The 15,419-nt window shown below is 46.8% G+C and overlaps 1 protein-coding gene across 3 annotated transcripts in view; it reads right to left on the reverse strand.

Annotated features, from left to right (window-relative positions):
• CLEC16A (C-type lectin domain containing 16A) overlaps positions 1-15,419 on the reverse strand; it is a 654,120-nt gene that overhangs the window by 54,736 nt on the left and 583,965 nt on the right. For all 3 annotated transcript variants that reach the window (XM_078663155.1, XM_078663154.1, XM_078663156.1), the window contains exon 22: positions 7,494-7,649. In XM_078663155.1, the coding sequence (XP_078519281.1) occupies positions 7,494-7,649 (156 nt within the window). The remainder of the gene's footprint in view (positions 1-7,493; positions 7,650-15,419) is intronic.

Here is a 15,419-nt window from a genome sequence, read left to right on the forward strand (position 1 = left end):
AAAGCCGCTAAAACTTGTGACTTTCGCCTCCGAACTCCCCTCACATAGACATTGTAGATGTCAAGACCTCCTAGGAGACCCAGGTCCAGCCTTAGTACCTGAATATCGCCAGATGGCAATTCTTTAATACTTAGGGCCAGTGCTTGGCAAACCCATATAGTAAGACCACCAGTTGGACGACCTTTGGTACCTTTCGTCGCAGGAACATGATAATTCAGACAATCTGCACAAATTTGCGGTTCGAGGAGCCAGGTTTCTTGAAAGAAACAAATAATCAGACTCATTTACAAAGATAAGCCATTCAGGTAATGTTGTTTTGGAGCCCAAGCCCGCAATGTTCCACGATATGAGTGAACCCCTAGTAGGGACACACCCAACGTACAAGTGGATCATCGCCTTGCCTAGGGGAAATAGCCGTGTGTTGTCTCTGTGGGCCAGACCAGAGGCAACTATGGCTTCAATTAAGTTGGCAGATCTAACTTCAGGGATACACTTAATATTGTTAAAGTTATCGGGCTGAGACCTAGGTGTATGGGCAGCCAAAGCCTCATTACTGCCAGTCCCTTCCCCTTGTAGATGTATCATATCAGGAATATGGCTATCAATGTCATGGTCTACCGGCTTGTGGTTAGTAATATCAGCTGCGCCCTCTGCACAATCAATACATGGTCCTTGTGCATATTCACCAGGCAGTCAATCAATATTTTCCAGCCCAGAACTTCCCACACGCCCCCGTGCCCGCTGCCCAGAGTGGTAGTTTCCCTGAGAATCAGGTGGTGCCTTCCTTAGCTGAATACGCGAATAAGCAGGGGGGCTGGTTCTGAACTCAAGAGCAAATACATTTTCGGCCAGCTCCTCGGTCCGCAGTGTCAACTCTATACAGTCAAATTGTTCATTGCAGAGGTAAGCCTACAGACCTTTGAAATATCGTCCCTAATCACAGACCGGCACCCTCTAACATATCGTAGCCAGTGAATAGCTTTATTAGTCAGGGAGTCAGCACTTTCGTTATTTCTCCCTGATGCTAACTTAGGGACATTGGTCATGTAAATTTTGTTAGTGTTTTGAGTTGCACCTGGTTTCGTGGCCCCCCCTCCTATCATAAGATTTATGTTGGTAATTAGCCAGTGGGCACCTTTCACTGGGTAGTGAATAATCCCTCACCTTTTCTTTTACAGGGTGGATTAAGATGTTTTTTGGAGGGAGTGAGGCCCTATTTTGTACAGATGGGGGGATACGGTTTTCCTGTATTTAACCACCTCACTATAGAAAGTAGTGATTTTATGCTCCCCACCCGTATTTTCTTTTCCCAAGGGATTTACCAAAGCACTGCCAGATTTTAATGGGGGAGAGATGGTGTCTCTGGGGGTAGGATCTATCAAAGGACGTGCCCCGCCTTCAGGCGCAGGCCCTACCATAGCAATAAGATTTACAATCAAAATCCTCATAGACACAATCTCGTGCCGTAATAGGTGTACCATCTTCACCAGGTTTTGGAAATCTGGTGTACTATTTCCATCCCTATCCGTTAATTGAAAATCCAGTGGTTGATTTGAGGCACCATCCATTGCTATTTCCAATGGTTGAGAAAGTTGTTGCATAGTATTCTCATTATGCATATTTGCCAAGATAGAGAACCTATTAGTACGGGGAACTAAGGGTGAGAGTGCTTGGAGATCGATACCAACAACTAGTGAGGTGATATCAATATTACTAATTACGGAGCTCTCTTTTGTTAATGCCTCTCCTCTCTCAGGCCCAATATCCTTTTTACCTTTCTTGTTCTGGAAGAAACATGGCAGGAATGGTCAGGGAAGCTGGACCCTTACCTGAGCCCTCCACCCCCAGCCCTACTAGATTCTGCTGAGCCAGATCTCCCTCCGGTTGCAAAAGTCCACATTTGTAAAGCGCACAATCACCCGTAAGGGTCTCTAGGCGCTGGGGGGCCGTCGGGAAGATTAAGCGAGCTATTGCCCAGAGTCACATGGTGCTGGGCTAACCTGCCGCCGGAGCCGGGGATCGAACCGTGGTCCCCAGATTCCAGCGTCAGTCGCCCTGGCCGCGGCGCCACACCAGACTTGGCTCAGAAACTAGAATTTCCTCACATTCCTCCACAAGATTGTCAATTCGATCAAGTACACAATTACTAGTGGCATGCTTAACCATCCTCCTCGCTTTTTTCCCTTTAAGGGGTTTGCTTGCATTACTAACCTCGGTCTCCCCTCCTCCCTCCATTGTCTTTCGTTTGCCCATTCAAATATATCCCTCCCCACTGAGGGTAAGACCTCAACAGGCAACCACACTAGTCCGCAGAAAAGAATCAAAAGTGTCCTTCAAGATGATAATCACGGCATGCACAACAGTCCCTTCAAAGGTTTTCCCGGATGGGACCACACTTCTTCAAAGCCCAATGATAAGATAAAAATGGAAACTGCAGATGTAAGGGGGGGTGGCCTGCCCTGGCTCTTTCTGGCGTGGGACGGGCGAAGGACGAGCCCGCCCTTGGCCCAGGCTAAACCCAGGCATGCCCGCGCGCATCCCACGCTGTTTAAGAATGCCTCAAGGCCCAGTAATGATGTCCAGGCCCTGCGCCTGCACCACGCAAGGGCTTCTGGGGGTTGTAGGACGCCGCATGGCCTTTCCCCTCACGGCGGCGCGGCAGTGCAGCTGACCCCAGGAATGGCAAGGTAGGTGTAGTGAAGATGATGTCAAGGAGCCGTTCCCCTCGAGGCAGGCAGTAAAAGTATAGGCGCGTCCCGCGATTCGGGAGGGCCGTACCTTTTAAGAATACCTCAAGCGCCGAGTGATGACGTCCTTGCCCTGCTCCTGCACCACGCAAGGGCTTCTGAGGGTTGTAGGCCGCCGCCTGGCCGTTCCCCTCACGGCGGTGCGGCGCGGCATTGCAGCTGACCCCAGGAATGGCAAGGTAGGTGTAGCGAAGATGATGCCAAGGAGCCGTTCCCCTCACGGCAGTCAGTAAAAGTTTAGGCGTGTCCCATGCTGCGGGAGGGCCGCACTGTTTAAGAATAGCTCAAGCGGGGAGGAGCCAAGCTCGCGACCGTGATGGCCGCGTTGTAGCTCGGCTCCGTCAAACCTTCCTGCCTGAACTGTCTATCCTGCACCTTATCCTGCCCCGAGAAGTCTTATTTGCTGGAATATGGACTTATGAAGTTTTGCTGGCACTCACCGTCTGCTCCGGATGTTCTTAAGTGCCGTGGATCCTGAGCTGCGCCCTTGTTCACTTCGTGGCCTCCGGGGCTGCCAGGCCTGGTACTTGTTTGCGGCGCCCAGGCGGGGCGGAGCGCTGGGGCCGACCCCTTGGTGTAGGAGCGGGGTCGGCCGGAGCGGCCATTGTGCGGTTGGACCCGTGGCGACTGACCGGGCCTGGTCTGGCTGTCTGGGGACCTGGTGGTGAAGTGCTGCCTTCCACGGACGGGGGTTGACCGAATGGACGACTCGTCTCCCCTTTGTTCTCCTGTCCGGCCATCTTGAAACCCTCCGCCCGGTCTCGGCGGGCGGCGCCCGTGGGTCGGTGGCGCCGGCTGCCTCAATATTCTGGTGGCCTGCCTTTTTGCCCTGAGGGTTCCATTGCTTGTCGCCGGCTGGTTCCCATCGAACTCTGTTGGTGGCCGGATTGGGGTCGGAGATTGCCGCGGCCGCGCCGGGCTGCAAAGATGGCGGCCCACACCCTGCATCTACGCCCATTTGGGGACGGCGCCATTGGCTCACCGCACGGCACGTTTGCTGAATACCGTAAAGGTGAGCCTACAGTTGGCGACGTTTTCGCCGCCTTGTGTTCCTGGCGTGCCTCCTTGACTGTGCCTGTCGATGGGCTGGATGGTAGCCTTTGTTCCCGGCTCGTTGGGCCGTCCCCTGCGTGTATGGCTTCGCCGCTTCAGGGTGCTGCGGTGCCTTTCCTGGAACTTGAAAATACTAAGGCCACCGCTTGTCTGGACGTTCAGATGCCTGCTGCCTGGTACTGTCAAGAGTTCTTCCCTGTGGTGGATGCCTTGGAGAGCCTCCAGTCGAGATCCGTCCGGATCGGTCTTGCCGGGTCCCCGGTGATTTCTTGCCTCGGCCTGCTGAGCGGAGATCCTGTAACTGTTTCACCGGGGCAATTTTTTCCCCTCGGTCTGCGGAGCTGCGCTTGAGTTGCCTGCTGCTGTTGCTGTCCTTCTTTACTCATCCGGTCCGAAGCCGTTATAACTTGTGTAGTAGCTCGACGTTTGGAATCCCTGTTTTTCACCTCTGCCCCCTCATGTTCTAGTTCTTTGTGCACTCTGTGCCTATGGCACTGGACAGACGAGGACAGGGTTGAGATGACCTTGCACCGCCGGACTATTACTTTGTGGCGTGACCGGATGACCGCCTTGCGGCTCTACATGTATGATTGCTTCCTCTTCATATTCCTGGTACCTGTTTATTGTTTTGCAATGACTTTATCTTCTCGTGGGCTTTGAATGTGCTCGGACGGGGGAGTTGGGGGCTGATAGTTTTGATTATGTGTCTCCTCTCCCGATAGTTTTTTCCTTCCTTTCCCCTTCTTCTCTTTTTGCCTATATGGTTTCTTCCTTACTTTTTGACTCTTCTATATTTCGGGTTTCCGGTTAGGGCGACAGGCACGCTGCTGGGGGGGTAGGCCGTAGCCTTCCGCAGGGGTGCAGGGTGGGGTGGGTGGGGGGGGTCTGTCTTTTTGTTTTTGTTCTTGGTTCTATGGCTCTTGTGTATTCTTTTTCTGGACGCTGCGTCTGCATGTAGGCCTCCTGGGGTGTTTTTTGCTAGCGTGGGCACACGGCCTCCCTCCTACCGATGTTCATCGCGCATCCATTACTCCTGCTTCCTTTGGCTCCGTGGGCTGCCCCTTTTTCGTGTGCTTTATTTGCCATGGGGCATATACTGTGGGGCCGCGTCCTCTTTTCCCTGTTTTTTCAACCCTTTTTTCTGATGTTCTTTTCCCCTTTTTCCCCTTCCTTCTCTCTTTCCCTGGGTCGATGTAGCGGATGGCTTCGTATTGCAATCCTGACTTCCTTTCTATGTATTGATGCGTATTCTTGTGGTAACGGGTGGGCGTTGGGCAGTGGATGGTATTGTTTGCTGATGTGGGCCTCATGTTTTGCCCTTGCTATGATGTAGCTGTTCCTTTTTTTGAAACTCGCTGTGTTTTGTTCCACTGCCTGTTGACGACCCGCCACGGACTTTTGGACTTTAATAACTGCAATGTTCCTGCTCCTCACCCTATTATATTATAAAATTAACCTTCACTTTTCCTTCTCACTGTGGTTTCCTTGTGGCTATTTGCTTTGCTTGGTTGCATCTGTTATGTCGGAGACCTGCTGGAATTTCTTTCCTGGCCTATGTGCTAATACAGTGTGGTGGCCGGCCCGATGGGTTGTAGGCCCGTATTTGTCAGCTATATTTGCACAATAAAGGTTTAAAAAAAAAAAAAAAAAAAAAAAAAGAATAGCTCAAGCGCCTAGTGATGAGGTCCTTGCCCTGCGCCTGCACCACGCAAGGGCTTCTGGGGGTTGTAGGCCACACCTGGCCATTCCCCCTCACAGCGGTGCGGCACGGCAGTGCAGCTGACCCCAGGAATGGCAAGGTAGGTGTAGCGAAGATGATGTCAAGGAGCCGTTTCCCTCACGGCGCGACTATAACCATTATACGTTATATATTCTGATTCAATCAGTCCAAACAATGTTACAGAGAAAGCCAATGGTAACTTCACATAAAGTACAAAGAGACCCAGGTAGTCCAAAGAATCAATTTGTTGATTATGTCTTTATTTTTGGTATTCCCAGCATGGAACCTTCCAATTGCCAACACGTGTTTCGTCTACACAGACTTTTTCAAGGCGATTTGCGCAACTTAATGCAATGTATCTGGAGTACTGATTAGCACAACGGTGTCCTTTCTCTGTAACATTGTTTAGACTAAATGAGTCAGAATATATAACGTATAATGGTTATAGTCATCCAGTACATTTTGGATTACTGGTATTACTAAGGGGAATGCTGAATAGAGCTCAATGTTTGCACCACTGCACCAATGTTGACGTTCAGAGGGAGGAGGGTGGTTTGTTCAAACACACAACATATTTTAAAAACTGGCAACTTTTGTTAATCACCCTCAATGTACACTTCGCAAAATGTACACTGCTTTGGACGCCCAATACAATACCTGTATTGGATGAGTGACATACATTTACAACGTAGTTTGAACCTTCAATGGATTTTTATATCTTCGACCATCAGGTGGGCCAAAAGGAGAGAGCAGAAAGAGGACAAGAAATAATATTAATACATAAGAACAAACGGGACCATAATTATTCTCCAATCAAAAATTGACTTGGAGGACCTTGAAAACTATTAAGTGTGGTGTCCGAAAAAACAAGTTCCACTGATTACACTTTAAGATGATGCAGAATTACTTTCTATAAATGCTCTGCTAAACATGGGAACCTAAAAAAAGCTCGAAGTATTATCAAAATGTTATTTATGTTATGGATACTGTACTGTGCATCAAACAAATGTCTATCACTTTCAAAGCTACGTTAAAAAATATCCAATTTCTAAATTGACACATCTGATTATGATGCAAATGCTGAGACTATCAATGTCTATCCTGCCTGAAACAAACTGCAATATGAAAATACCTGGAAAATCCCCAATCACGTCGGATTTAAGTGCTTTATAGATTGAATTTGTTTCCTGTATCTCAGATGTCCACAATACATTCACTTTTTAATACTCTCGCAGAGTTTATTAAAAACTGGGTTGTTCATCAATATCTAAAGCCAGTTTATCAGATGTCTAGTTCTGCTTTTTAGCTCACTTGGAGCCAGATGTACGACTCTTTTTTGCGCTCGCTAACAGGAGATCGGCCCGTTTGCGACTGCAAAAAAGGGTCATGGCATGTACAAACACTGTTTTGCTAGTCATTGACTCGCAATATCGCGTTTGCGACTCTCGCTATTATTGTTTTATACGTCCCACTCTACATCACTACGTTGCTTTGTAGCTAATTGAGGCTTTGTAAACACTCACGCAAAACTACCAACCAGATTCTCTTTTATATCAGAAGATCAGAAGCGGTAGCTTCTCCTGTGGCTGAACATTTTCTGCTTGCTTGGCTACTCAGGATAAGTCGCCCTTTACATTGTTTTACACATACCATCTTCAATGGGCTCAAGAAAGCGACCTCGAGTTGCAGACACCAAGGATGTCTCTAGGTTTTCTGTGCCGAAAATGAAAAGAACTAAACATAATATATCAATGCGGGCAAACAAAGCAGGTACGGCGAATTTTTGTTCTTAGCCTGAAATAAACAATAAAAACATGAAGAATGAATAAAGTGTCATTCTAGTGCAAAAACGCCCCCCCACCCAAAAAAAAATCCAAAAAGGAGAAAAGGCGTGTGAAGTACCACAGTTTAATATGCCAGTGGTGGATGGCGCAGGCTGTGTTTTGTGAGCATGGTAAGTATCATTTTAATACCTGATGGGCTCTGAACTACGGACGGAGTTGAAGTTGTGCTGGCTGTGACAGAATCACAACGTCCGGTGCTTCCACTGGAGCTGCCGCTGGAAGGAGGGGATGGTGAAGAGGCTGGTGATGGACTATGCTGGTTTATGCACTGGGCCACTGCAAAGCCTGCGAATAAATACAACAAACGTTACTTATATTATACGTCTGCTCGAATCTAGAAATGCTGTTTCAGAATAATGCATTATAAGCAGCCAGGCCCAGGCCAGGCCCATTGCTGTACTGCATGAATGTCTCTCAGGGCATTCCATGCCCTGCAGCTAAGCAGCCTAAAAACACACTCAACTACTTAAAGTATGTAAAAGATCATTGCAGAGGTATTGTAAAATGTCAAAAATTAGACCAGGGGGGTTGGGAAATTCCCTACGTACTTTTGCAAGCTCAATGATTTGCATTTGACCTTTCACCGCACAAAAACAAACCAGTTAAGAAGAAAGAAGTTTGGAGGTTTACAATTTTTTATGTAAATAGACGAAAAATGATTTCTTATATTGCTTCAGAGTGAACAATGGTACAGTGTTTCAAAGTGAAAAACCATCATTATGCAGCCGACCAAAGACTAGGACATCTCCAAAATGAAATTAGTTGACCCCTGATTTATATTCAAATGCTCAAAACACGCTAGCCAGAGCTATCTGCCACTGTTTGGGAAATCATCTTCCTTTTCACATAACTTTTGTTTAGAAGGAACAGTCAAACATATGCAAGGGTGATGAGTATGTTTTTAAACTCAGCGAGAGAACTTATTAATAGCATAACATAAAAATTATTCTTGCTTCTGATTTCAACAGATAAACATCACACCATGAACCTTCTCACAATGCACATGGTTATAGAGAGGCACAATACTTTAGTTCTTGTATTATTTGAAAAGTTTTATGGAGAGCGAACATGACCCATCCGGGTATCAGAGCGCTCTACACAAAAGGAACCATTTGAACAGGAATGGTAGCAAATTTAACAAATAAGCAGACAGTTAAATATTAACTGGAAAGAGAAATGACCAGGAAATAGGAGATATAAAGCAATGCAAACCCATCATTGATCGTTTAAGAGTACTGAAGACCTGAAGTATTAGTTAGTTCAGATGGTTTCATGTCTATTTTTGCAAGTAACTATTCAGGCGCAAACCTTTGACTTCTTTCTTGAATGTGGCAATCGAAGGGTTGATCTGATTTCAGGAGGAACAGCATTCCAAATTGTTAACGCCAAACCAGAGAAGGCTCGGTTATAGGTTTTCTTCTTATTGAATTTTTGTGGTTTCAGCAGTAGAGTCTTAGAGGTCGATTCAAGCCAGATAGTTCAAATTTGTTTGCCAGGTAAACCGGAGTGTTCTAGTGAAGCGCTTTATGTGTCAAGTAGGCAATCTTGAAGCCAATCCTTTCTTCTAAAGGGAGCCACTTCAGTTGAATTAAGTCTGCTGTGATATATTCACGTTTTCTTGAAACCGTAATGAGTCTGGCAGCAGAATTCAGAGTAGCGCTTAAAGGGGCGAGTTTGGCTTTGGGAAGTCCAGCTAGAGTCACAATTCTGTTATTTACGTTAGAGATAACTAGTGATTGGACTGCCAGTTTAATGTCAACAGGAGGAAGGAAGGGTTTGATTTTCCTTAAGGTGTTGAGTTGAGGATTCGCTCCTCTGGTTGTTGTCCTAATATGGTCTTGCATTTTTAGGTCTCTCTTTACTAATTTACAAAAAAATAAAAAACACACAAGTACCATGGATTTAATAAGCATGCATAATGGCAGTTTTAAGAGAAAACCATACCAAGCAGCACAAATGTCAAATAATATTGAGTGTCACCAGTTGAGCAGTATATAATTCAGTCTATGAAAAGGGGACAACTCTTTGCAGCTATACCACCCAACGCAATTAAATGAAGCTAGGCCGAGAAAGCTGTGGTTTGTTTAATAGATGGATTACATCTCGCTAGTAAAACCATTTCTAGGTCCTCTTTTGACCCACTGCCTAAACTGATAATTCAACAGTCTTCCATCTGAGATTTTATCACAGAAAGACAACCTAGCAAGCCAGATATCTGCCCTAATGGGTCAACACACTGGAAAACTGCCAAAATATATAACGCGAGTCACCTATCGTCAAAAAATAAAACAATCTCAACAGCCCATGTAGTCCGATTCCATTGAGGAAACTAAGGCATGCTCAAACTAAAACAAGATGTATTTGGGTCTCACGAATAGTTTGGTTAAGTGGCTGCAGGTGGTACAGAACACTGCTTCTAAAAATTCCCCTCCGTGCCTCAATTTCTCACCATCTTAGAGTCCTGCATTAGTTGCTGGTGAGAAAGGGATTCTGTTCACATCCCTGGTGCTAGCACATCGAGTTTTTTTTATGGAAAGGGTTCCCAGTACCTTTCTGACAGCATTATCAATTATTGACCATCTAGAGCACCCGATCATCCAACATGCTGTTGGCAGTGATTAAAAAAGTCAGACGAGTAGCATAGGGTGGCTTTTCTTTTTCGTTCAAGTAAGCTCAAGCATGGAATCAGTTCCTGGTCAACTCTATGTAGCACTGACAAAGAATCACAGTTCCGAAATCTACTTCTTTTTCCTCAGCATAACTGTTCAGTGACTCAAATTTGGACGTTAGTCCTTTTGTTCTGGGACACCCCTAGGAGTACTTGAATGCTCTATAAATATTTCTCATTCATTCACTCATAGCGGATACACATGTGTAAGGTTTCACGAATATGGGGGCCTCTAACGGGTCAAGATTAGGCCTAGGTGGTAAATTCCGTGCCTCTCATGAAATTTGGGTAATTTTGCATTCCACGGAGAACACGGAATTGCCAAAAATTCCACGATCCACAGAATATTTTGCTTGTTCTCGCTTTCAAAATGCGTGTTTGCAAGATATTTCTCCCCAAGCATGCAAACAGCGATCGCGAACAGGAAAAAAGCATAGCGGGCGGAACAAGCAATTCTGCATGTTCGCAGAACTTTTGTATCCTTGTGAATATATTTTACCAGTTCGCGGAGATTTGCGTATTGTGACTACGCAAATTCCGCCCACCCCTAGTCAAGAAGATGCATGCCTATGGTCCACCATAAAGGAGCGATGTAGAAAACCTGAAAAAAATTATAGGTCTAAAGACGATTATAAAAAGGTTTGCATGAATTTTATATGACAGTTTAAAGTCGCTCTACATATACATTGCTTAATTGCATTAAAGTCTTCCAATGCATGTGACTGTCTAAAACAAGGCAGAGAAAGAAGTACTACAAGGCAATTTTATTCACCAGGTGCCAGTAATTTTTTCTTATGTTACTCTCGAAAATCATGATTTTGGACTAGCATATTTAAAGAACGTAACTTTACAATTCTGCTCTCAAACGGGTAATGAGCACGGCAAACCGATGGAGTACTACAAGGTAAAAGAAGGCTGAATTCCAAATCTGGCAAGTTTGTTTTCGAACAGTTGGTATCCTAAGTCGAATCAATCGTTTTATAGGTTTGCTAGTAAGATGTTGAATGGAAGAAGTGGTAAGAAGCAACCTTGCTTAATTTCTGGGGCTATCTAACTGGTGATCTTAGTCCTGCCTCCAGCAGATCCTTGTCAATGTCTTTGAATTTAGGTGACAGTAGACTGTTCAAGAATAAATACGGTCTGGTTAAGTGAGAGAAGATTGTTGGCTAAAATCCAAACAAGGTGGTCAGCATTTTTGCAAGCACTGTACCATTTGGGAACAGCATAGTTAGAAGAAAGCCGTTCCTGGGACATACTTTATGTCCCTTTTTATACAGTCAACAAGAATGAATCATGCCAAACGTCCAGAAACAAACAGGAAAAGTATTGCTTAATGTACAGTTAGGTAAAGGAAACCCATCATGAAACTGCTTGATCACAATATTATCCCATCTATCGAGAAATTTGCCCTAGAATGCTTGAATAAGTTTATCATAATCATCAAATTTGATGCAGTGCTTTCTTATTTGTTAGCTTCTTCAGGAGCCACCCTACTCAAATCATAGCCATATGGTTCTCATTTAACCCCTCGCGTCGGCCATCCGCCGTCGCGAGCACTACCTCGGTAGTGCTGCGCACGTCCGTTGGCCGACGCAGAATTTATGCCGCGGTTAAGGGATTAAAAAGCTAGGCAAAACTGAAACCTTGTAGTATGATGGTATGGCGTCCCACTCTACCAAAGTAGAACTGATAGCCACCAGTCTCAACAAAGTCTTCATGTCCACATTGTTTATGATCTCAATCATCTTAGCCCAGTACTTCAAGACATTTTTTCTTTTTTAATCAAGTTTTTCCTGAGTTTGGCTTTCCTTCATTCTAAGTTATATTTCTCCCCAAAACAGTTAGGTTGTTTTGGTTCCTGCACATAGCGATCTCAGACACACCTTTACATTTTACACGAAATCTATGCAGCCCACTCACTTCTATGATGTAAACATTTGTAGTTTGCTTGGGAAGATCAATCAAGGCTAGCAAGTAAATCTCCCAGTAGACAGTCTAGCAATGCCGCAAATTAAGATGTCATTCCTGTCAAATGGAGAGGAATATATATATGTGCAACTGAAACAAATGTAATTCTAATGAGAATTCCAAAATCATTTAACTGCTTTCCAGTCTATCTGAGCCCTTGAGTTGGATGCACAAGTTACTACTTGTAACGATATATCTGTAAGAGACATTAGTTAGTGATAGATTTCTTACCTTAGAATATCTCCAGGCGTCAGACTGGATCCGGAAGTTTTCGCTAGCAGTACCTCAGTAGGTGGCTTTGTGCGGCTCCACGTCCATCACTGGCGTCGTAAGTGCCGAGATGACATCACAGAGACTACTTAGACGCCATCCATGTGCTCTGACGTCAGTTCTGCCCACGACTTTCTGCGCCAGGAACGCAGAGCCATGCAAGAAACTGAGCACTGGTGCCAAGAAACTAGGACGCTGAAAGGGATGTCCTTAACCCTAGAAATCAGTTTGCAGAACGGAGAGGTGGGGCGGTAAGGAATCTATCACTAACTAATGTCTCTTACAGATATATCGTTACACAAGTAGTAACTTGTGCATCTGAAAGAGACACGTTAGTGATAGATTCCTTACCTTAGAATAGATACCCCAGCAATACCAACCCCGGTGGTGGGTCTGTGAACAAGATTACACCGAAAAGTCACGGAGAACAGAACAGCCAACGAAGCCGTCTCTCCGGACTTGACTGTCAAGGCAGTAATGCTTGTTAAAAGTGTGCAGCGAGTCCCATGTAGTTGCCTGACAAATTTCCTGTAAGGGAACGCTGTGTCCCAAGGCAGTAGTGACTGCCGTTGCCCTGGTGGAATAGGCACACAGCCCTGCAGGAGGTTCCTTCATAGCCAACGAATAACAGGCCTTGATGCAGAGAACGGCCCACCGAGAGATGGTCTGTTTGTGCACGGCCGACCTTTTTTAGCGCCCACGTGCCAACAAAGAGCTGGTCAACCACCCGGAACTGTTGTGTACGCTTCAGATAGAACGAGAGCGCACGTTTTGGGTCCAGACAGTGGAGACTCTCTTCCTCTTTTGAAGGATGCGGAGGCAGAAAGAAGGTGGGCAAAGTGATGGACTGCCCGATGTGGAAGGGTGTAACAACCTTTGGCAAGAAAGAAGGACGGGTCCTTAAAACCACCTTGTGCGGATGAACAGAAAGGAAAGGAGTTTTGAAAGAAAGAGCCTGGAGCTCACTCACTCTTCTGGCAGAGGCGATAGCTACCAGAAAGCCATCTTGAGAGTGAGAAGACGCAAAGGACAGTTATGAAGGGGCTCGAAAGGAGCGCACATCAGATATGTAAAGACAAGGTCCCATTGAGGCATAATGAACGGCACGGGAGGAAACGTGTGCATAATGCCTTTCAGGAAACTGTTAACAACAGGGGACTTAAAAAGAGAAGGCTGATCTGGAAGCCGTAGAAAGGAAGAGACGGACGAAAGATAACCTTTGATAGTGCCCAGAGCAGAGCCCTGCTGGGCCAAAGAAAGAAAGAACAAAAGGACTTCGGAAAGAGGGGCAGAAAGGGGATCCACAGACTTTGCTATGCACCATGCCACAAACTTGTTCCACCTGCAGGCATATACCGTTTTAGTGGAGGGACGCTGGGCTGCCAGAATTACATCACAGACTTCGGGAGGAAGATCGAAAGCTGTCAACTGTCACCACTCAATCTCCACGTATGGAGGTGGAGGCAGGACAGGTTGAGGTGGAGGCAGGACAGGTTTGGGTGGAGGACCGTCCCCGGCTGCTGCAACAGAAGATCCTCCCGAAGAGGCAGTCAGATCGGGGGATCGATCGCCATGTTGAGTAGCTCAGGATACCAGTATCTTCGTGCCCAATCTGGAGCCACAAGACTGACTTGGGCCCGGTCGCGCTGAATCTTCTTCAGCACTTTGGGCAGAAGTGGTATAGGAAGAAAGGCATACAACAGACCGCAACTGCACTCACGACGAAAAGCACCGCCGACTGAGTGCGGCCTTGGAAATACCAAAGCGCAGAACTGATGGCATTGCACGTTCTCTTAGGTGGCGAATAGATCTAACCAAGGCTCTCACCACTGCAGAAAGAGTCCTTGTGCCACGTCCGGTACGAGTTCAGACGCCATTCGTGATCCAGCAAGCACCAGCGGCTGAGTTTGTCCGTTCTGGCGTTCAGAGAACCTGCCAGGTGTTGAACCACCAAGGTAATGCCTTGATGTTCCAGCCATGTCCAGAGGCGCAGGGCCTCCTGACGTAGGGTCCAGGACCCCACCCCGCCCTGTTTGCAACACCACATGGCTGAGGTGTTGTCCGTGAACACCTGCACCACACTTCCCCGGACAGAGGGAAGGTATGCTTTCAGTGCAAACCGGATCGCGCGAAGCTCCAGAAGTTGATATGGAACCGGGACTCCGCCGGAGACCAGAGGCCTCTGATGTCCCAAGTGGCCTCCCCACCCCAGGAGGGACGCATCTGTCACCACTGTGTGCTCCAGTTGGGGAAGGAAGAGGGATCTGCCATTGACCCAATCGCGATTCGTGAACCACCACTGCAATTGGTGTGCAGTGCCCGCCGAGAACTGGACATGATCGGACAGGTTGCCCTGATGCTGTGCCCACTGGAACTTCAGGTCCCACTGCAGAGCCCGCATATGCCATCTGGCATGTTGTACTAGCAGGATGCAGGAGGCTATCAGGCCCAGGAGTAGGAGGGTCATCCTGACTGAAACCCGGGATAGAGGCTGAAAAATCGGAATTATAGCCTGAAAATCCCGGACTCGCTGCTTAGGAGGATAAACCCAAAACCGCGTTGAATCCAGAATCGCTCAGATGAAGGAGAGCTTCTGGGAGGGACTTGGGTGCGACTTCGGTACGTTGATGGTGAACCCCCGCAAATGCAGGAGACACCCCTGACCTGCGCAGGTGAGCTGCGACCATCGCCATACCTTTCGTGAACACCTGAGGGGCGCTGGGGAGGCCGAAGAGGAGCACGGCAAACTGAAAATGCTCTAGGCCTATTGTGAAACACAGGTAACGCCGGTGGGCCGGCAGGACGGGGACATAGAAATATGCGTCCTGCAAGTCCAACGCTACCATCCAGTCTCCAGGGTCGAGGGCAGTCAAGTCAAAGTGTATTTGTTCTACTAGCCAGGGAATTTTTAATTTTTGTATTTTTTGCACTCACTAGTTAGATCCCTACACTCCACTTTTCATCACTACACCTACACATAGCTCTGTCACATTTATAGTGCTCCCGCGTAGTCCGTCTGGTCGTAGCACGCCCCGCCCCGTTATAGGGACGGGAAGACCCCTATGATGAAGCATGACACTAACGGATTTTTTTAGTGTGTGAGGGGTATTTTAAACAAGCACATGTGCTCTCATCTTTTCATCTTTAAG

This window comes from Lissotriton helveticus, chromosome 10 (genome assembly GCF_964261635.1).
Source record: "Lissotriton helveticus chromosome 10, aLisHel1.1, whole genome shotgun sequence".
In the NCBI taxonomy this organism is placed as follows: Eukaryota; Metazoa; Chordata; class Amphibia; order Caudata; family Salamandridae; genus Lissotriton; species Lissotriton helveticus.